General features: G+C 37.7%; 1 protein-coding gene across 1 annotated transcript; it reads right to left on the bottom strand.

Annotated features, from left to right (window-relative positions):
- Nucleotides 1-2,412: 2,412 nt before the first annotated feature.
- Nucleotides 2,413-22,792, bottom strand: LOC145500903 (26S proteasome non-ATPase regulatory subunit 2-like). Its single transcript, XM_081480442.1, has 21 exons — nt 22,527-22,792; nt 22,323-22,379; nt 20,823-20,987; nt 20,072-20,193; nt 17,835-18,056; nt 17,077-17,235; nt 16,132-16,288; nt 15,779-15,839; nt 15,161-15,304; nt 14,049-14,155; nt 12,869-12,996; nt 12,318-12,405; nt 9,369-9,531; nt 8,992-9,093; nt 8,185-8,432; nt 7,760-7,928; nt 7,141-7,235; nt 6,426-6,552; nt 5,073-5,191; nt 4,220-4,334; nt 2,413-3,453 (listed from the first exon to the last, which is right to left on the bottom strand). The coding sequence occupies exons 1-21, from the start codon at nt 22,716-22,718 to the stop codon at nt 3,377-3,379; spliced, it is 2,817 nt and encodes a 938-aa protein (XP_081336568.1). The 5' UTR covers nt 22,719-22,792; the 3' UTR covers nt 2,413-3,376.
- Between the last annotated feature and the right edge of the window lie 848 nt (nt 22,793-23,640).

The raw sequence follows: 23,640 nt of genomic DNA, 5'->3' as shown, positions 1-23,640 counted from the left end.
CCACTGCGCCATCCCCGCTCCCCAAGAACTACCTCCGATATTGAATATCGAGTTAAGAAGACCTCTGGGCTGGTCACAGAATACACTGCAAGGTTTGTGCTGTTTGATGAGTCGTGTCGTATCCATTCTCCATGCAAAAGACATATATTTCCCACTATTTCATTCAGTACTACGCAATGATACTGACAAAAGGTAGTAATTGCTGGAGAGCTACACTCGAGCCTTATTTGGTTGTTCTCTCTCAATCCTACTTCCGCGGTGTTCCATTCCCGTTCGCACTCTTGTAGGAGATCGAAAGCTCCTGCCAATGTAACATTTGTGTTTGGGGTCTCGGGTCTTTGTTCTACCCGTTCATATAGTAAGGCTTCCTTCGTCCGCCATATTGCGTTCAGAAATTATAGAGCGTGAGCTGGGACCTAATGATGCGCGAAGGCGGTGCGCAGAAAATGTTGAATGAATATTGCACCGTGTTGAACCAATATTTCGATCGTGAATGTGAATGATATACCGTTGAATGTGAATGAATACATCCCGTAAATGTGAGTAAATATATTCGTGAATACTAAATACGTCGTTAAATGTGAATTAATATATTTCTTGAATATAAATTTAGTTGTTGAATGTGAATAAATATATTCGTGAATAATAATAACAACATTAAATGTGAATGAATATAAACTTTGTGAATTTTGCACCATTTCGCCAACCATAAACGACAAGTTGTTTTTCATTGTAGTCCTAATAGTTCTGTGCTTATCACCGGACGTGTGAAACTACTTGCAGTTCCCGACACACCGACTTGAAGATAAGAACGAAATCGCTTTCCGTTAATTATAACTACACCTTAAAAGAAAAGTATATTTCGCTTCCTCTCTGCTTAATCAGTACAATGTCGCTCTAATTTAAATTTTCTAACGCTCTTATTCTAACTCTTCGCACCGTTTTCTTAAAATTAATCTCTCAATTTTCACTTGCCGAGATTTAATCTTTGCAATTTAGGAGTGAATGCCTGTAAAAATCGACCAAAATCGTCTATTAATGGCACAAGTCGAAAAATTGATCTCGCTTGTATTTTGTCCATAGATAGGTCCTAGTAAGAATAGAAACGGACCATAGTTAGTTTCTGCTAATACAGCTTTCTGTAGAAATATGCGAAGAACGATTTCGCCCAAATTGGGCTCAAAATCTACTTCCGGTTTTGCTGAATTTTCTGAATATTTGATTACTTCGCGCTCCGTACAACAGCTACCTGAGAATCTTTCAATATGTTTTGTATTCAGCTCAAGTCTTCGTAGTATGACTGAGTGAAAAGTAAAATAAATCGAAGTTACTTTTGAGCCCGAAACGAGGTCAAACACAATGTGTTGAAAGCGAATTATTGGATTAAAACACCCTTATTTTGCTATGGGCTATAACTTAAAACGCCTTAAAAACACTTTCTACGGATTAAGTATACATACACCCGTTTGAAAATAAAAAAAAATATCTCTGGGCAAATGGTTTTAACAAGCCCGGCTTAGCCTGTGTTTTTCATCAATTTTTCCCAAAATCCGTCGTAGGAATGTAAACAATTGCGTGACACGGGTATAGTCATTCGTTTCCGACAACCTGCTCAAAGAAATCTTCAGAAACGTCGTATGTGGAAAAAATAATGAAAAACGTTTTTTTGTGTGTAAGTTCGTATAAATATATATATTTTTTCATTTGCCTTGCAACACCCACAACATCCCTGGTAAAAAAGGGGACCGCAGGCTGCTCGGGGTAATAATTGCACATGTTTTACATAGCTTGTTCATTTCCAAAAGATGTGTCACTTAATACTTTCGCTGATATACCAATAGCCGTTTTAGAGATAAACTTGACCAATTCTCTATCATTTATGGCAATTAGACCATTGACAAATTTACTCAGGTGGAAATACGATTGATTATAAAAACTACTAACTGCTTGACGCCATCTTAGCTCTTCTACTACTTGTACACTGCGTAGAAAATTTGTACATTCACAATATGCTAAAGTTCAGCTAGAAAATAACAGCAAAAGGCCGGATTTCTAGGAATTAGCCGAGAAAGAGATTGCGTTTGCATTTCAATCATATTGGGACACGTTTGTTAAAAATTCACTTTTTCTCGTGTATTTGTTTTTTTCAATGAAGTAACACTTTGAGACATGTATTATCCTATTTGTTACTTGTCTTCTAAATTTGCAGGTCGTAATATTGGTAGACAAATATATATTACAGTGGTCGATCTAAATTAAAGTACAAGTCTCTGGATGCAGCTCCGCCGGCCCCTTTTGCTGAAAAACATCACAACATTTTTGCCTCCTAAGGTGATTGTTGAACGTTTGTTTTGAAACGCTTTCAAGTGTTCGAAAAATGCAATAAAAGAATAGGTCACCGTGCTTAGCCTGCGTGTAGCCGTATTCATTAAAGGGGGATGGGTACGGCTACACTTAGGCTACATTGTGCTCGGATAAGAGATTTGATGGGCCAACTCCATTTGTGCCTGTGCTAGTTCTGATCACTTGCCTTATTTGATCGGTTCACGTTACATTTTGCGGTAGCTGGAAGCAAAGTTTATTAAACATACCTGGAACAATGCTGGAATATTCAAATCTCATGCCTAGAACAATCAGAAGCTGGTCAAAATGGTTGCATACAGGTAAAAAGTATTAATACGAGTGAGACGCTCTCCGATCCGACGTGAGCCCGTCCGGCCCGTTCGGCTTTTGGGCATTTCCCCTCTGACGTTTTTGTGCCTTGATATATCTCGAGGGACCCTACATCTTTCGGTTAGCCCTTTCCAGCCAAGATCAAGGGATGAACGATGCGATGGACAAATAGGCATTGTATGGACATTTTGTGGAGTGGTAAACATGGTCAAATATCGCAACACGCGCAAGAATCAGTTCCACTTCACTCTTCGCATCTTGAACTTTTGCGTTATATTTTAAGGTGGCTCAAAACAGTTTCCAGCAGTTAGATTTTGATGGGTCATTATAACCACTCTTTATCACTTGATGCTACAATCATGGTATCAAAAAACTGCCCAATCATTGGTGAACATGTTGTTATCATTTTCGTGACGCAATAGGTTACCATAGCAACAGTATGACCTGCAAAACCACCCGTGGCGCGCTTAAATTAACAAATATGTCAAATAAAAAACACAGCAACAAGGAAAACAGTAAAATTTTATTTCGCAAAGACATTGTTTCTTGTTTCTGTTACATTTGGTTTCTTTCGCCGCACAGATGTCTTTAGTAATTTATCTTTTGAGATGTAGAGCAGCAGAGCAAGGCAACAGTTCTATTCTATCGTTTGTGTAGCAAAGGACTCTGGTGGTATTTACAGACTTGATGTTGTTTGCACAACTCAGCTCTCTGTTTTCTCGTATTCTGGATTCTTCTTCAAGATAACAAAACCCTCCATTATCGGTGCCAGTGAAATATCTGTTCATACACTGTTAAGCAAAATATGATAACCTATACTTACTGTATAGCTGTTGTAAGGTCTAGCGCCGCCGAAATGCAAAAAAAAAAAATGCTTTCTGCCAGTTGGCCTCATCGTATAAACTGCTATTCTCAATGAATATTAACTTTAACAGGAAAATTCAAAAGGTGTTCTCATTTGTATACTAAACTGACCACGCCCTTTTCTATCACAAACCTGAATCAACACACACTCTTATTTCTCTCTCTCTCTCTCTCACCCCCCCCCCCCCCCCGCCTCAAAGCCCAAACCTCCAGCTGCAAAGATGGCTGCAATATCCAGTCATCTCGACTCAACAAGCGTGGTCAAGGGTTTATTATATAGCATCAACGAACACAATATTTCTTCTGGACAAGGCTGACCAGCTCCCCATTGACTTGCATTTTGTTAGCTCAGATGGTAAGACCTTGCAACGACATTGCAAAGGTCATGGGTTTGAATCCCCTACAAATTAATGCAAGTTGTATTCATAACTACAGCGATTTATCACGTCTTCAAATCTTTTGCACACATTTCAAATATAAGATGATGTTTCACCTATTTATTATTCGAGATAAGTGCTGGAATTGGTTTATTTTGCACTCCTGCGGAAAATATAATTCTTTATGTAAACCTCACAGGACAAAATGAAGGTGAAATATCCAGCAAGCTAATTACCAATTAACTTCAATAACAGATAATAACAATTTACTATTAGGTTTGTTGTGACAAAACTACAAAGGATACATTCCTCGGTGGCTAACTCTGCTCTTTCTCCATATGCAAGCAACACCGGTGTAGTGTGAGTCTGAAATCCTGTTATTGTCTTGGGCTTTCCTGCTTGACCCACAACATCAACTGCCTGCAATAAGACAGCAAAAAACACAATGATATCACATAGGTAAGAAATCCTTCCTTCCTCTAATTAACAAATAGAAGACATGTTCCCCGTGTTTCTATCGTGTTATAGTATAAATCTACTAGCGTTCTATCACGAATGTCGTTCTCTGATTGGCTACGCTACTCACTATCCATTCTGTGATAGATAGTGAGTAACGTAGCAGTGTGCCCTTGTAAACAAAATGACGGCCGCTTCTTGGCACTTTGTAAGTGTCTGTGAAGAGGATTTGGATAAAGTTTTGATCGACTAGTAGATTTATACTAAAACAATAAGATTATTCGCTCTCCATTTCTATGCGTGATAGTGCGCCCTCGTCAACTATCACGCGATAGTAATCTGGCTCATAATCTAATTGTTTAATAGAAACACGAGTGGAAGTTTGGGAGAATGAGAAATGCTGTGGGAATACGAGTCGACAGGCGACAGTTGAGTGTTTCCACAGCTTGTGAACAAGGGGTACGGGAGGACCAGGCACACGAGTCGACTGAATATGTCAGAGTGCTATTAATTTTGTACCTTACGGGCTTTTCCATTACAATGTTTGACTTAAATGAAGCTAAAATTATAGAAGCACCACTCTTTTTACAATAAGGTGAGCAATGTTACATAGCAGTAATGGAATCACATCTGTTAAACGACTTATGTGACAACTAGTCACATAAGAGATAGGAATCACAACTGCTGAAAGAGTCCACTCACCTGGCCAACTCTCACAGAGACGGGCAAAGGACGCAGATCAGTGTCAAATGTCACCAACATTCTTGGTTGCATGGCAGACACCAGATTAAACAGAACGTAATGTGATTTACCAAGAATCACTGAAACACACAATATAGTCATGATAATAAGGAAGATTTCGCTCAGTTAGGGCATAAAATAATTAATTAAGACGGATTCCATTCAAAGTTCGAGCAATAAGTGCACAAATAATTTACTAAAAATCTACTCATAGCACGGTAACTTTTGGAACACTGTCTAAAACAACTCACTTTAGTTCATTTCTTTAAGTGACCCCGCGATTAAATTCTCCAGTACTCCGGAGAAAGTTAATGTCAAACCTCGTAAGAATGCTTAAAGCGTGTGTTACTGTACTTTTAACTAACGCGAAACGTCTGTTTCAGGTGAAATATGGATAACTTCAAGTTCAATTTTCTCTCGCGGGATCAGCTTGAGAGCTCAAGTCCAGAGAGGTTCTTCTTAACTGTATTCAATATAATACCATGCCATGAGGCTTTTTTGGTAACCTAATTTGTGCCATTATTGCTCGAATGTTCTGCCGAAATCATTTTAACAGTGCAATAGAGTAACAGTACTTTGCCAGCTACAAAATGCAGTTTTCAAAAACGTAATTTAACACTAGTCTTGCTGAACGAATGTCATGGAGAGTAAAATATGGGAGATTCATTTTTGCACAGATTTCCCCTCCCCTTTCTGAGTATGCCACTACCTTGAATCAAAGCTATTAACTGAGCGTCTGTAAATCACTTATTAACCAAGCACAAGGGCTGTACTGGGCGAATATCGCCCGATATGGACTAATTACTACTGACTATTGGCCAATCAAAGCATGTGTTATATCTTGGCAAGCTGTATCCATATTGGTAATGCCAATTACTGCTTTATAATTAAGTGATGATCTTTGAGAATGAAATGAATCTTGAAAAATAAAATGTTGGAATTTTTATAATTTCCAAACACTTACATATCGTGTACATGACAATGAGTTTGATTAGATCCTTAAACCACACACAAATGACCTGAAAATATCTCTAGCTGAATAAGGCCAGAAATTCAGTATGCAACAGTGCCACTTGATTTTATGGGCAGCAATAGTTTGGTGTTGTTTGATTGAGACTCCTGGTGTTTAAAGCAAGAAGGAAAGAGAAAGCATGAATATCTGTTTTTGTGCTGTTTCTTTCTACCAAGCAACAATAAACCACCCTTTCGACATTGTCGCATACACTTTTAGGCTTCAGTAGAATAACCTTTCTCGAATCAGCTGTACTGGACCATCTTACATACAAGTGCAACAAAATCAATAAGCACACCTACCGTTCTTTACATCCAAGAATGAGACAAGAACAGACAACAGGCCACCGACTGCCACAGGCATCATCAAGGAACGATCACAGTGATAGGGCCCAAGTGTTAATGTACCCTTACCAAGGTGAACTAACCCCTAGTCACAACAATAAAGGAATCGCTCAAAAATTAGCTTCATTTGTAATAACACAAATGACACTTGCCAGTACATTGGCACAAAAATTATGTCTTTTAAGAACTACGAAGGGATTTACATGACATTAATTTAAGAGTATTAATTGCCCAGCTTTAAATTTCATTGTCTTATAGCTAATCTAAACACATGTCATGCCTGCATACAGAGTTATAAATACCAGTGCAAATAAAAAAAGAGAAAAAATGGCATGTTTGAATGCTTTCAAACTTAAGTACGGCCATTTGTTAGTATTTCTTTAGTTATAATATAAATGCCTCAACTTTATTTTTTAGTTATCTGTCGGAGTAGCAAATCTAGGTATAATGCAAACTTCAAACAGAAGAAATCCCCTGTTTCACAGTGAATTTTGAAAAACATTTTGGTCAATGTGCAGGCAAAATCACATTTATTTTCTCTTTACTGGCTGCAATGGAGTTGGCAGTTACTGTCAGACATTGCTAATCAGCAAGTCTTGTTTAAAATCTCTCAGTGCAATGTGGATATGCCAACTTTCAGAGTGTACATTCTTTTTCTTCCACCAAACCTCACCTGTGCAAGTCGCACCATAAACAGGTTGTTTGCATCTTTGTGGTAGTACATGGCCAGTTGCCGAAGCATTCCTCCAAGTCTGGCATTGTTGGTTCCTGTACCAGATAAAAATAACACCATTAATAATGCCTGGGCATTTAAATTTTTTTGCAAGAGAATAAGTTTCTTGCAAACCTAGCAGAAGGGAATGTTTACTCTTTTACCTTTTGAAACTTAAGGTATGTGTAAAAGCAAAGAAAACAGCTCTCTCAAATATTTCTCACTTCTGATCAATTATGATTAATTTTCAAGAAAAAGAGGGTCAGAAATAGGGTTGTCGCAAAGTTTTCAAGTAAATGACATTATTGTTGGAGAAGGCTTGCAGTTGAATTTGCCAACGAACTGGACTTAAAACTTAGTGCATTGGAACAAAGGACCCGAAACTCAATGCATCTTTTCAATTCTCAGCGTAGTTTAAGACCTTATACAAAAACAAATAGATTGAAAGTATGTTACATTTTAAAAACTGTGAAATATTACACAGAGAATTAGAAATCAACACGGGAAAGTAACATTCAGTATTCTCATAAAAACTCTGTATTCTCTGCCATGACATGTTCTCTCACTAGTGTCTACTGACCTGCACCAACAATCCCCATGGCAAAGATGGAGTTGTGTGACACTTCTGCATCATTGTCATGAGACAGCTTACTGAGAGTGTCGATTATACTCAGTTGAGGATTTGAGGCTGATAAGATAGCAAGAGCTAAGGGGACTGCTCGACGTATCACAGGTTCACCATACTGCAGCTAAAATACAACAAACAGATCAACCATCAAATAAATCTTGAGTTGCAAACAAAACTTTTACAGTCTGTGATACCACAAAACACATTAATTTTAGCAAACTTTCTTGAACCCCATTTCAAGGCATTTTGACCTCAATAGCTCCCATTTGAATGGTCACACTCCAAGGGATCACTTACAGCCTTGGGACTCATCATATTACTCTTTAACCTGGGTAGTGTTTTAGTACTATTTTGAAATTTTGGGTATATTTACATACCAGATGATTGCATGTTCTGAGCGCCATCTGAGCACCAATCTCCTCACCCATGGCTACTAAAGCAATCCCTAGCACAGCCACACCCTGATGACTGCCGTCATCTGACTTCTCAGCTTCTTTCTTGTCTTTGTCCTTGTCCTTGGAATCTTTGTCTTTAGAATCTTTGTCTTTTTCTTCATCATCCTTCTGTTCAAAGTGTTCACTACAGATGTGCAGCATTTCCTGAATTTTGAGTACATTTCCAGTCCCTTAAGGGTGTAAAATAAAAATCTGAATCAGATGACCAGCTCTGTCAAAATGCCTTGCAGTGACAAGCATGATAACAAAAATACAATGTAGCAAGCAGTTAAGGCTAGAGATGGATCTGTCAACTAGGATTTCTGAACTTTAGAATGAGTAAGGAAGCAAATAACTTACCGTAGGAAGCAAAATTGCCAGAGTGTTGTTTCAAAGGGCTGGTTAACCCCAATACTTAAGGGGAGTGTGCAGATCAGACAGATTAAGTCACTAGTAGTGACATGGATTTTGAAGTGATTTTATCGAAGAATTATTACTAGTCCATCACAGCTAACACCCACAAAGAACATTTTTATCTACAGTTTGCTGGGACTACATGTATTTATATCTCTGGGTGAAAGGAAACACTTTGAGAGTTGGGTCTTTCCCGGGAACACAACACAACCCCCTAGGCCAGGAGACATTTTAATTTGGAATCCAATAATAACAGTTATAATCATCATTGACTCCTTTCAACCCAGTACACAAAAACTCCTGACTAGATGTACCTCGTTTACATGTATTCCTTACCAGCATATGCGCAAATTTCAACTAAGATGGAAGCCCACTTTCCAAGAGGTTCAGGAACAACTTTCAAAGCTTCTAAAGTAGCTTCTGCTGCTTCTTGTTTCCCTATTGAAAACAAAAATTAACCTTCATAATGTGGAACAAGACCTGTATAATTGACTAATCACCAAAATGATCTCAACTTCAGTGTCATAGGTCCACTAAAAGTGAAAAGAAACAAAACAAAGCATGCTAACTGTTAATTAGAACGAGGAATATTTTAAAAGTGAAGTTTACAGCATGGCTTTCAAAAACAACAACAAAAAAATTGCGACAATCAGAGAGGACATTTAAATATTTCAACTTTTAAGCTGGAAAGGTGAATAAGAAACATATCTTACCTAAGAATGTTAAGCCAAGCCCCAAGGCTAAATTACGAGCATTTGTTTCTTTGACTTCAGTCTCAGAACGTTCCATCATTGTTTGAAGTATGGTTGATGTCACCTCACCATTACATGTTCCTATGGCAACCAAACCACAGGCAATGCCTGCCATACCAATCACCTGCAAAACAACATTTTGGAAAGCACTTTAACTCAAGTTTCTACTTTAAAATGCTTGTACCATGTCCAACTTCACAATTAGCCAATCAGAAGCAGTGTCCACTGTCCTGACATTTATATCAATATTAGCCGAGTTTGGTCTAGCCATGGTTTGTACATCAGCCAGACATAATGAGCCAAATTACCCATGGAGAGACTAAACAAGCATGATATTACAGTACATGTGTACCCAAATTTGGCCAAAATTCCAGGCATATTTTTCTCATTGTGGCAATCTCTCAGGCATTCCAGTTATGTGGCACATGCAAGGAGTTAAGTTTTGGCAAGGAAGTTTCAACACCCTTTTAGCCCCAAAAAACAAACACCCAAAATTTAATTGCAAGCATAGTGCAGAGGAACCTTCTGTAAGTGACCACCCAAAATGTCAAGCCTCTAGAGGTTGTCACTTACAGGAGGTGGTCGCATATGAGAGCTTAGAAAGTTCTAATGAGGCAAAATTTGCCTAATTAGAATATCATATACAGGAAAAAACTAACGATAGATAAATCCGACGTTTCGGCGACATCTTGGCGCCATTGTCAAGGGAAACTAATTAAATATGCGATTTCAAGAGTAACTAAGAGTTCAGAGTTTCTAATTTGCATAAGTTAGACAAAGACTTTAGCGCGAACTGAGTCTGATTGTACATTTAAACACGGTCGTAATTGTTTAATGAGTAACATCTCATTAATGAGACAATCAAACTTGTTGTGGCATTTTTTCAACACGCTAAAACAATTGCGAAGGTCATCCGGAATCCTGCCTGCGTGTCTATTATCATAGTGATTGCGTACTGACGAGGTCTTGCTTCTATGTCCATCAACGCGTACGAACAGATGGCCACGGGTGTAACCGACATAACCAGCATCGCACTGGTCACACTTGAAGTTATACACAACGCATTGTTGATCAATGAGCTGAGGCTTAGGTTCGCTTGTCGGGAACTCCTGGGCAATCTTGCGGCTCGTAAACACCGGTTGAACACTGGTCTGCAGCTTCACACTGAGATCTTTCAACTGTGTCTTCACGATATTAGCAGACTCCTGGTCTTTAAAGGGTATGACAACCCGAGTAGTGTTTTCTGTCGTAGATCTGGACCGTAATGAGGGCTGGTCAGCGACCTTTAAATTTAGGAAGGTTTTGACAGTGGAGTCAACAAGGTGCTTGGGATATTTCAGTTTAGAGAAAACAGACTTCAGTCGTTCGCACTCCTCAGTGAAGTAGGACCATGACGAAGACAGGCGATGTGCGCGATCGAGCATAGTTGTCAATAGTCCGCGCTTGTACCTATTATCGACATGACTGTGGTAATGGAGAAGCAGGCCACTGTTTGTTGGCTTCACAAACACTTTAGTTTCAATACGAGGCGCTCTGTTTAGGAGTTGAGTACTCAACTCGCCTGTCTTCGTCATGGTCCTACTTCACTGAGGAGTGCGAACGACTGAAGTCTGTTTTCTCTAAACTGAAATATCCCAAGCACCTTGTTGACTCCACTGTCAAAACCTTCCTAAATTTAAAGGTCGCTGACCAGCCCTCATTACGGTCCAGATCTACGACAGAAAACACTACTCGGGTTGTCATACCCTTTAAAGACCAGGAGTCTGCTAATATCGTGAAGACACAGTTGAAAGATCTCAGTGTGAAGCTGCAGACCAGTGTTCAACCGGTGTTTACGAGCCGCAAGATTGCCCAGGAGTTCCCGACAAGCGAACCTCAGCCTCAGCTCATTGATCAACAATGCGTTGTGTATAACTTCAAGTGTGACCAGTGCGATGCTGGTTATGTCGGTTACACCCGTGGCCATCTGTTCGTACGCATTGATGGACATAGAAGCAAGACCTCGTCAGTACGCAATCACTATGATAATAGACACGCAGGCAGGATTCCGGATGACCTTCGCAATTGTTTTAGCGTGTTGAAAAAATGCCACAACAAGTTTGATTGTCTCATTAATGAGATGTTACTCATTAAACAATTACGACCGTGTTTAAATGTACAATCAGACTCAGTTCGCGCTAAAGTCTTTGTCTAACTTATGCAAATTAGAAACTCTGAACTCTTAGTTACTCTTGAAATCGCATATTTAATTAGTTTCCCTTGACAATGGCGCCAAGATGTCGCCGAAACGTCGGATTTATCTATCGTTAGTTTTTTCCTGTATATGTTTATCTAAATCATTGTTGATTAGAATTAGAATATCATGGTAACTACAGAGATTTACCCCATGCACCAAGGCCGATGAAATGTTTTATCATTGACAAGTGAAAAGTCAATTTCAAGAAACTAAGAAGAAACTTGTACTCCCCAGGAATACGTTAATACTACAACATCATATTATCCAATTTCCGCTCTCTTATCCGTCAGGGGTTGCTTGCAATAAAACAAAACAAAATTTGAATCAAACTTTCAGCTCTAAAAGTGGTTGCGGTCGCTTATGAGAGGTTCCAAATATGGTGATTTGACTTAGAAACTTTTGCTATTTTGGAAAACTGGTTGTTGAGGAGAGGTGGTCGCCTATGAGAAGTGTTCGCAACTGGAGGTTCAATTGTATTTTTCAATACCCCTTTTCAATTTGGCTCATGGAAAAATTACTTTACTTGAAAGTGACAAAGATACTAACATAAGTGAAAGCCTATTGGTTGTTGTCCAATAAAATTTGAATCTCCTACACATAAACATCCATATTTTCTGAATTTCTAACTAAATTATGTCCTAAACACGTCAAAGTTCAAGAATAAGGAATCTCACCTCCAAGTTCGACTTGGGGTCACCCAGAACAGGAAGAATTAGAGACAACACATCTTGTCTGTTGGAACCAGCATAAGCTAGACCAAGCCTGGAAATAAAAGATTCACACAGTTCAATTGATTAATATTAAACTCTCTATACTAATTTATTGCAGCTTCTTTATTGCTTCTTCTGTATAATTATAGCCTAATGATCTGCTTACAACCATTCAGGATTTTTAACAAGTTTCTGTTTATTTACAATATTTGTTTATTTCAGGGTTACAATGTTAAGCACTAGGACACTGGTAATTGTGTGTGCCCTACAAAAGTTTATTATTTATTTATTTTTTCTTCATGTCAAAAAACAAGAAGCTATAAATGTTTTTTGCACTACTATCTTTGATACCTTCTTCAGATGTTTAGAAACTGGTAGCCATAAGGAAGGATGTTTTACTCCAGTAATAAAGTCACATTTGCTATACAACTGTGGAGACCTTTCTCCTGACCGCTTTTGGTTTATTCTCATTCATTGTCATGTCCACTTATCAGAGATTTGAAGCAGTCACTTACCCCACTACAGACCCAAGCCTCATGATATTGTTGTTGTGCAGAACATAATCTGATAGCAAAGCAAGTGCTGGGTCACATTCATTTCTCACTCCAGAGTTTACAATACCACAAGCCAACAAGGCACCAGCCTACAAACAAAGACAAGCCAGGTCACTTTATTACACACTATACAAAGAAAACCATACTTACTGATTGTTATGATCAGTGGCAAACTGCACTAACAAAGTAGAAACAAAACATTTTGAATTGAAGGAAAAGCACGCAAAGGTCTATAAAACATTGATGACAAAACCATGCTTCTGTTTGCAAATAATGCACTGATGTACAGTGTTTATAAGGACTCTTGTACTTCCCACTACAGCTGTCACTAGATGCAGATGTACTTTTATGTTAGTCTCTGTTCAAGCCTAGTGGCCCATCAGGCTGGTGCTTATCTCTGGTTTCTATGGCATAAAGTGACTAGAAGTATTTCTACTCCCCCTGAATGAGATGCTAGGCCATTGCTTCACTTTACCAGTAGTCATTTAACACCTGGGTGGAGAGAGGTACTATGGGAGTAGAGCATCCTGCCTGGGGACACAACAAACTACCTTCCAATCCACCCCTTCCTAGGGATTGAACCCAGACTGCTTGATTCACAAATGAATAGAGGGGGTAAGTTTCTACAGAAACTGTGGTGCTGCATTGGTGGTGAGTATAACAAGATAATTTGCTTTTATCAACTGGGTTGATAATGTGAATTGGCCACCATAAAGATATTCGAAAGCTGATGTTTTGAGCGTTAGCCCTTCGACAGAGCGAATTGATTCGACAAAGGGCTAATGCTGATTGATTCGACAAAGGGCTAACGCTCGAAACGTCAGCTTTCAAATTTCTTTACGGTGGCCAATTCACATTTATCAAACTGCTTGATAAAACTAAATTTGCTTGATCCACAGTCAAGGATGCTTGATATTAAGATTTTATTTCTCCATTTTCTTCTTAGTTTTAGTCTTGGTTCAGAAGATGTCTCAAACACTCAAGACAGTGTTTGACCAAATTTCCAAACACTTCCAAACTCATTAAAAACACTCTGCTGCGCGTCATATTTTCAACTCTCTTCGCAGTATTTGGAATGTATTCAAACATGATCTATCGTGTTTGATATATCACTTAACATGCTAATAACACATGACAATACCTTGATATAGTCTTCAGTTGAATATAGATATTTATCGATTTGGGTGAGTCCAGCGTCGACATCCCACAATAAAATGAGCCCAAGCGAGGCTGTTGTGCTCATCATACCTAAGCAAAGAAATCCATGCAATTGAAATTGATTAATGAAAATTTAGCATAATTGTAAGCTTTGTTTACACTCCCACGATGTCTGAGCCTTGATGTTCAGAACAGTGCAGAAGGAGGCTAGTCTGCTAGAGACTGTCAAAGTCTAATTGCAATATTGTGTGGCCTTTTCATCAAAGCATATATCTTGCAATGTGAATTTTCATTACTATACATGCCCTGAAAAGCTTACCAATAATTCTAAAAACATTCTCTGGTTTAAGGTTTTCTTAAAACTATGAGCTTGCTGCTAGCAGGCTGGAGCGTTTGATGAATGATAGCATGTGGAAGCATGAATAAGACAGTGTAAAACTAAAACAAAAGGAACCAACTATTGCACACCAAAGAATGAGAGAAATTCCACTAAGATTTAAAATTAGCTATCCTTTAAGAACGGTGCATTGCCTAGGAAATGATGAGGGATTGTTTTCTCTTATCTTTGTTGGTCATCCATGGCAGTATGGCATGACTTTTTAAAAACGACTCTGACTCCATTGACTTGTCTATTTTACTTGCAAATAATATTGTCTACCTGTGACTTTTTGATTCTCATGGATTAGAGTAGGTGTAACTATTATTGTTCATAGGCCAAGAGCAGAAGGCCCTGTATGTATAATATTTTGCAATTTCAGACCAGTTCTGACTTGAAAGAATTTTATATAGCATTTCTTCTGTTTAAAAAATTTCAAATAACAACAGATTCAATTTAAAAACATACAGTACTTGTGTTTCTGAGTGTGCAGTCTAAAAAAATTGAAAAGTACCCTTAAAATGTACATCAAGTACAACAGTTCCATGTTCAATCCTTCAGTAGTTTATGCAATAACCTGAAAACATAGAGCTTCTTATATATCTGCACAATCAAGGTAAGGCCTTACTGGTTTAAAACAAACAAGATATTTTAAAAAAAGTTTAATATATATATTTTTTTAACCTAAAGATATCCTCTTACTTAGAGTATATTCATACCATGTTCCTTGTTCTTGTAAATCCACTTGTTGCCATCCTCTGTTAACAGCTTGTCAGCACCAAAGGCAGCATTTACAAAAGAATTCACAAATGAGGAAGCTAAATTTTGTCTTGCAGAATCCAAAGCAACACCACTAGAAACACCTAAATATTCAACAAAAAAAATAATTATTACATACAAGATGCATATATGTGCTAAAAACATACAACGTTTATACATTTATTTAGTCATAATTGTAATATTCCATTAGTCAGTCAGTCGGTCAGTCAGTCAGTGCATCAGTCAGCAAGTCAGACAGATAGTCAGTCATTCAATCAGTTAATAAAAAAATTAAAAAATTAAAAAAAATAAATTAATTAATGTATAATTCATTTATGCAAATAAATGTGAGCAGTTTTATGTTAATGGTACCACTCAGGACACCATAATTGTCAATATGTGTGGTCATATGATGGTGGAGTTAAGAGTATGTTTAATGTAAAAGAAATCTGGTCTACAGTTGAACTTCTGTGTACCAGGAGTTCACCTGAAGATGTACAAATGGAAAGTTTCTCTAATCTTCTTGAATTTGTTTTCTGGGCTTTCAAGAAAAAGTGCACTTTGAATGAGGTGCTTACCTTTGTTCTCAAGGTGTGTTTTGTATATATCCTCAGGAACTTTAGGCTCCATGATATCCAACTACAACAAAATGTCAATGCTCTTAATTAACAAACATCTTGCATTGGTCATGCACTTCAATCTGTAAGTTGTGCTTGATAAATTAGACAACTAAGATTCCAAGACTGAGGAGGCCAGATTAGGAAGGGCTGGATGTAAAAATAATAAGGTTTTCCTTCCAATGGGAGATTACTAATTTAAAATGATTATGGTACTGACCAAAGTGGAAGTCTTTGGTTGAAAATGCACTTGGTTAATATTTTACAGTTGATTGTCTTGTTTCGACTGAAGAGTGTTCAGGAATAATTCTTACCTCTCTAGCAAGGCTAAGAAAGTTGTTGTTGAGATGTGCATTGGACATGATCTCTACTAGCTCATCATATTCATCCATGTTTTCATCTAGCTCCAGATAAATCTGTTGTCTGGCCAACATGAAAGCCATCTGTTTCTGAATTAATTTCTTCTCATCACTGCAATATGACAAAAGAAAAAATTGAACAATGCATCAATCACTCTGCAAGAAGATTATGCACTCAAGATTTCTATCCTGTAATACATATACAGCAGTTGATGAGGGTGCAATCGGAGTCAACTACATGTATCACGCATAGAAATGTAGTAGAAATAGTATTGTACTAACAACAACTTCAGGACTTTGATAAGTGGCCACTTAATAATGTGGACCATTTAATATGTGACTGATCAATGGAGCTTCAGCTATATATGTATTTAGAAAATAGCCAAAAGAAAATATGTGAATTGATTGGTTTCAAATTGTGTTTCTATAACTCAATACAAAACACACAACTAGCACAAGCTGTTGATGTTATGATGGCATGAGAAAAGAGAATTCACATTTTGATAATCAAAGTAAACAATTTGTTTTCTTTTTTGTTGCGGAATTTTCTCAAATGAACAGAACACATGTCCTCTCTGCATCTATTGACTTACAGAAACACATTTGAAAGTTTGGGAGAACTTGTAAAAACTATGGAAACACTCGCCTGTTGGCTCAGGTTCCCACAGCATTTCTCATTCTCCCAAACTTCCACTCGTGTTTCTACATGTATAACACAGTACATGTTTTCTTTTAATTTTCTTAAAAAAAGGAAAGGATGAAGCTACATTGGAATTTCCAGAGGGGGGTTCAAATGAAAAAAAAAAAAGTTAATATTATTGTGGAAGAATACCCTCTTCATGGCATGTAATGAGACTCCAAAAATTTAACTTTATTATTACTTTTTTGATTACAATCTACCTTCCAGTGCAAGAAATAAATATGTCCTTGATGAGCTCAACATCATTTAAATGGATGGCCAGCTTCATGGTTTCTGGTTGATGATCAAACTTTCTAAAAATATTCAGAGCAGTCTTCAACAACATGCTATCCTCCGGCTCAGGAACATAACTCACACAGCTGTACAAAGAGAAACATCAAAGACAAGTCAAATGAGAGTGAAGAACAATTTTAACCTTTTTCATCACTAGGCCTGGTACTACCCATGAAGACCCCGATCAAAATGGCCCACAATGTAAGATACTTTTCTGTGTCCCATACATCTGTTATATTTTGCCTGTACTCATTTTCACGATCATATACATCAAGGTGGATAGACGCACTGTGAGAGTAAAGTGTATATCGGCCAGCAACACAGCATCCTGAACCCAGCGGCAGCCAGTACTTAAGCCTGAGCTACTTGATTCTCAATCCAGTACAATAACTATATAATCAGCAAAAAGCATTTATTGCATATTAAAGGTTTTATTAATTTTTTTTCACATTAATTATTAAAACAACAATAGCACAAAATATGGATCAACCTACATCTATTAAAGAAGAGAAGAAATTCAAGTGAGGGAAATGAAAGGCAATGTACACTTTTAAAGTACATACATGTACATGTATAATTCCACATTCTCAAGTTTGAGTGAGAAGTGAATAAAGACATTTTCCACTCACATAGTTATCTCTAAAACCTAAATTTCAAGTTACCGTAAGAAAGTAAAGCCACTGACCTTGTGAGATAAAGACACACTCTCTGAAAGCTGTTTTGGTCAACATATTGTTCCAGTAACTCTAATTGTTCAATCTCCATCAATAAATCACACGCTTCTGTTTCTGCGTTGTGCTGCATGTTGTACAGAATAATTTCTTTAGCAAGGGCCACAAGGTCATCAACCCCAACTCCTTTGTCAGATCTGTCACTGTATTCTCCACGAATTTCCTCTGCTAAGTGTCTGTAGATTATAATATGAACACTATTACTTAATAATAATTATTACAAAAATTATACAATGATACAAGTTTGAACAAGGTATTTTGCCCAATACATACACCTTATTTGGCAAATTAAACATATAATATGCACACATATTTCCTAGTTGCGTAGCAGAGAACAAAATGTCTGTGCACATTATATGTTAAACCATCAAATTAGAGACCAGTGATTTTTCCACTAAATTATGTTGTTTTCTACCATTTTCAAGCCTGCAAATAACAGTCGGTCATCGGACAATTGTCCGGCAAATTTGAGGTTTCAACAGGTAAAAGCTTAGCCTGGTCGGACACTCTGAACGGGCATTTCTGCTAAAATGAAAAAAATTTTAACTGGAAATTTGTGGCCGAATCTGGAACAAGTTATTTTGTTATACTGCCACACTACTGCGCAAAAAAGCTTTGTTATCAGTTTTGTTTTTATTCCAATTCTAAGAATTTTATCACGCGCAGTACGTTGTCTAAAATGTTATAATCATGTCGAATTGTAAACACATCACGTCAGCGCCACTATCCCTACATGTTAATTTACGCATTTTGCGGCGGCGTTGTGAAAGATTGTGAAGCCCCATTTAGTCTGAATTACGTTCATCTGAAAAACTACTAAAAACTGAGGTCTTATGTAATTACTCGTTGTTTGTTGCTACCAAGTGTTGTGGAATTAATTTTCAGTCGTAATACATTGACCCGATTATAATAGTATGGAAATTGAATACACGGCCCAAATACTCACATTTCGTTTATCTGAATGCAATCGCTTTCAAAAACTTTAAAATCTCTAAAACGTAACCAAATGTTTTTCTGTCCCTATGATCAAAAATCAGTTTGATTTTTAACTCTTACAGTTTTTTTTACGTCTGTCAGTGTGGTTGAAATATAGTTTCCATACCACAGAAATGTTTTTGTGAAAAGCGTGAACATACAGATTAGTCAGTCATGCTTTATAGTCACAACCACCTCCAATTCCACATTTTAAATAATTATGCAAATTTTTTATTCAATTGACCCCAAAAACATCCAGAGGAAACTTGCTTTCAGAAAAAGTTGAAGAATTCATTTCAGCCAATTTTCAAGTCTCTGAATGTCCACGCGGGAGATTGTTTCATCGCTTTTCCCGTTTTCCTTAGACGTCTTGGGATACTTGTTACGTTGGAAATGCTTGTGTGACTAGGGGTATAAATGCTTGTAAATTTGTCAATTTTCAACAGGTAAAATAATACCAGAAGTAATGTAAAGGTCCCCTTGCTGGTGCTAGTAGCAATTTTACACTCAGTTAACTTATAAGCTTTTCGAATTTACAACCAATATTTTGGCGAAGAGTCTACACTAAAATACCAAAATGGCTCAAATGTCTCTTTTTAATTTCCAAGGACATAAAAAATTTTTTTGTCCGACCAGACTGGTTTTTTGTCAGGTCAAAACTGGTCCTTGTCCTGACAAATGACCTGCCTATAGACAAAAATTATTTGCAGGCTTGATTTTGATTCCTAGTTTTTGATATACTTCAGGCATCAACTGAAATCGTACTGATCGCATAAAGCACATGCTAGTCCAAAACGGCTCATATTTTACATATCCCCTTGACCTAAATTAAATGTGATAACAAGGTGTAATAGTGGAAAATTAAACACAATTATATTCACAAGCTAAAAGTACTACAAATTAATGTAGTGGTACATGTACTCGAATATACATGTACATAATTATCAAAAAACTAACCCACATGTAAAAAAAATTGAACATATCTAAAGGGTGAGCTAAAAACTTGAACTAAAAAAAGGCTCCTGCATTCTCCAAATCACCAAACTTAAACAATGTGAAATATTACTAACTCATTTGATTCTAGACAAATGGACATAAAATTACTGTCAGAACATTTTTTTTAAAATAATCTCAGTTCCATGGATTCCTGTGAGCACACAAACAGAGGATGGTAAGCTTGTGATGAAAGCAAATTGAACACTTTAAAAACACTTACCTGACATATTCATGGCCCCATGATTCAAGCTCTTCTTTAGATCCTAGCATTCTGAATTTCAGACACTCACGGCCCTCACTGATTGTCATGCCAAGAACTGAGATAATATCTGCCAAGAATCTCTAAAATTCAAAGAAGGAAAATACATATTTAGTATTGTACAGGAATGTGTTCTCCAAATTGTTGATATCAAGCCTCTTCCAATCCATAGCCAATCAACAAAGTCAGTAGTGACAGCACAAGGGACAGTTGCATGTATTTTGAGCTTCTATTCTGACTGAAGAGAACATTAATTTTCTGTATTTGCTGTTTGAACACTAATATCTGAGTATAAACTAAAAACACATATTATACATGTATATGTATACATGTATACATGTATACTTGCATACATGTATATAATAATAGAAAACACAAGAAAAAATTGGGAGCATGAGAAACACATGGAAACACAAGCTTCAGGTAAGGGAAGAAGGTAGATTATTAAATATTAAATCCATACTATTTCCAAGTCAAAGTTCTGCTCTCATACAGCCTGTCTGAGACTGTTATCGGGAATAGCCATCAATAAATCCCCCAAATTTTGACTAGTTTCAAAAGATCTTAATAGAAGTTTGGTGTAATTATCTAATTTAAGTTTTTAAGCTGAAAAAAAAAAAGCCTGGGAATAATTATTACCATGGGACACATACATGTATATATCCATGTATTAGGGGAATATAAATTATTGAACAGTAATACAATAACTTACTTTATTTTCACCATCTCCCCACTTGTCAAAAATATCTTTCAGAGTTGAGAAGTGTGGTCTAAGGTATTTCAAAGGTTTTGGAACCGATGTCATTGAGCTAGTACTGGCTCTGATTTGTGACCTTAAAGCCTCCAGTGCTGGCTTGTGTAATGAAACATTAGACTCCTAATATATCAAAAAAATGCATGAATTAATTAATAACATACATATAAGATTCATTTGTAGGTTTCTTGAAGGTTGGTTTACACAATAGATTCATTGGATAAATTTTTCCAGCACACTATCCCCTGTAAGCTCTACAAACACACCTTTTGTATATGTATTTGTAAGGTTTTAAAACAAGATGATAATGACAGCACTGCAGATATTGCTGTCTGGGGTCAAATTTTTACAGGTAACTTTCTTGTTCATTTAAAGCAGGTGTGACTCGCAGAAACCTGTAAGGCTATCGCAGTTTTCTCTGAAGCCGGCTGACTTGTTGTACGAGAGTGGGGGAACATTTGATTGCCATTTACAGAGATAAATCTACAAGTGTAACCTTGTCAGGGTAAAATGTCTTCTGGAATCACTAACAGGATAGTTAATAATTGTTTTTCTCTATGAAGAATAGCAAAAACTGAACCCATCAAAATTGGGTGTAAGGTGTTATCCTTGGTAAAATTTTAATCACAAATGCAATCAGTTGAAAAAAAAAAAAAAAAATGGAGTTTTCACTGATCAAAGCCGACTTAACATTTATCTCAAGAATGTAGGTTGTCTAGCCTTCAAGTTGATTAGTCTCTAGCCTGTTAGGAGTTAAGGTTGGGGACTAATCGACTTCTGGTTGAGGGCTAACGGCCTAGGCAGGGCTGTCAATAAGGGTCATAATCTGTAGCACCTGTTTACCGCTGAGCATGCTTGATGGGTCCTTGATGCTACAGGGGAACTTGCCTGTAGTTGCTACAATTCACCCATAAAGCAATGAGGATGAGTGAGTGAACCCATAAAGCAACAAGTTTGTTACGGGTGTGAAGATCAAGGCTTCAGGTGAATCATAACTTAATGACAGCCCTGTTAGAGCTTAAAACTAACAATTCCTCAACATGAAGAATTGAAACAACTTTCAATATGCAAGGAAAAAGAATTAACAAAAGTGTTCTTTTTGTGTTATACCTGCAAACTAGCTGGTGAGTTTTCTGACAAAAATTCAGTGTATATACACAATAAACTTGAAATGAAACTTGACTTAACTTGTCAGTAAGACTTGCATTTATTTTATTCACATTACATGCACTGTGTAGTCATTGAAACTCCCCATATTCGGGGCTTTTCAGCTTTCAATTCAATGAAAGTTCTCAAAATTATGTCACTGCATTTCAAACGGCAACATGCCTTAAGCTTGTTTTTCAAATTCTTTTTTTCGCGACTACACACGTTACTTTAGCAAGTCAGAGTGATCAGTAAAACGTCCTCATCACAAGTTCTTAACATTTAGCAATTTCGTATTAAATATCCACTCACCGACAATCTTTCCACGAGCATTGTCAACTCCTCTTGCAATTGTCTATCTTCCTCGCTCTGTAAAATTCACAAAAGAACCACTCTTAAAAAGTTGTCGCTGACACAATGCAAGGAAGTTGATGAGTCACGGTATTATCTGGATTCCTTCGCTCTCCCTAAAATAACGACAAAAACGATGGCAGATGACGAAAAGTAGGCAGTTACCAGCTCTTTTTCTTCTTCCTTCTTGGTCTCATCTTTAGATTTTGTCTCTTCTTTCTTGTCGGTCGCTGTTTCTTTCTCTTTCTTCTGTTCGGCAACCGGCGCCATGTTGGAATCGATAAGGTTAAGGCTTGCACAGACTCTTGGGATCTCTTGCCCAGCTCTCGGCTCTGTTCGTTTGGCATTAGGGCCCATGCCATCACGCGATCATAAATTTCAACAGATTTCCTGCTTCGGCGAAGGTCTTTTTTTTTTTTGCCGAAAAAACAAAAAGCCATATCAGATCACAGGTTAGCTTTTGGTGTGATTGTATGTTTGTGATTGTCATTTGGAAGGAGGGTCCCTCCTGCTGATTTCACCGATTTACCAAATCCTTGGTCCTCAGGCCCCAAGAAAGAGGGTGGAGGTCTCTGGTGGAGGTACGAAGTACACTCGCACTCAGATTTTAATGCTTTTTGTAACAGATCTTTGCGGCATTGGGCGTTTACCCCAGTACAATGTATTCCCTGCCCCTCCACTGGGGCGGGACTGCTAAAAGGAAAAGTTTCCACGTTTCCTCCTGTGGTGATTCTTACAACTTCCCGAGCGCTTTCTGTGGACGTTTTTATAGCATAAGGCTGCTATGGGTGAGATCGAGAGAGGTGGAAAGAAAGCCTTCCCTTTCTTCTGCCCGTCGCTGGTTAAGCCTGGTTCTCATATCCCGCCGATCTATCTGCGACGTAGTCGCCGGTTGCAACTGACAAAGTTCGGCGATCTGTCCTAGTGGGTGCCCGGCTCATCTGCGATGGATCGCCGACGTACGTACTCGAATTTGCGCGAAATGCAAATCGAATTGCGCATGTTTGAACCATTTTACCCGTAAATATGGATCGAAATGTCTTACTGGAGTACGCTGCGTCCGCAGATGATGTTCACATAAAATGTTTTCATCGCCGACAATCGCCGACAACCGCCGGCTTGCCTGCGAAGTTGAACTCAGCTCAACTTTGCAGGCAAGCCGGCGGTCAATGTCTGGGAAAGATTATGATTGGGCGATAAATGTTCACATATGCCGTAACGTTGTCCCATGTCCCAGGTATGTCGGCGGCATATGAGAACCAGGCTTTACCCTCCCACG

The sequence above is a fragment of the Orbicella franksi genome, chromosome 10 (assembly GCF_964199315.1).
Source record: "Orbicella franksi chromosome 10, jaOrbFran1.1, whole genome shotgun sequence".
Classification (NCBI taxonomy): Eukaryota; Metazoa; Cnidaria; class Anthozoa; order Scleractinia; family Merulinidae; genus Orbicella; species Orbicella franksi.
This window is presented reverse-complemented; position numbering and strand designations above follow the sequence as displayed.

What these genes read in the sequence shown, in the direction of transcription:
- LOC145500903 (XM_081480442.1), bottom strand. Translation starts at nt 22,718, where the DNA reads ATGGGCCCTAATGCCAAACGAACAGAGCCGAGAGCTGGGCAAGAGATC. An exon ending in AGGCTTGGGTCTGTAGTGGG is followed by an intron (nt 12,406 to 12,868) that starts GTAAGTGACTGC and finishes TTTTATTTCCAG; the next exon opens with GCTTGGTCTAGCTTATGCTG. An exon ending in TCAGAACATGCAATCATCTG is followed by an intron (nt 7,929 to 8,184) that starts GTATGTAAATAT and finishes GTTGTATTTTAG; the next exon opens with CTGCAGTATGGTGAACCTGT.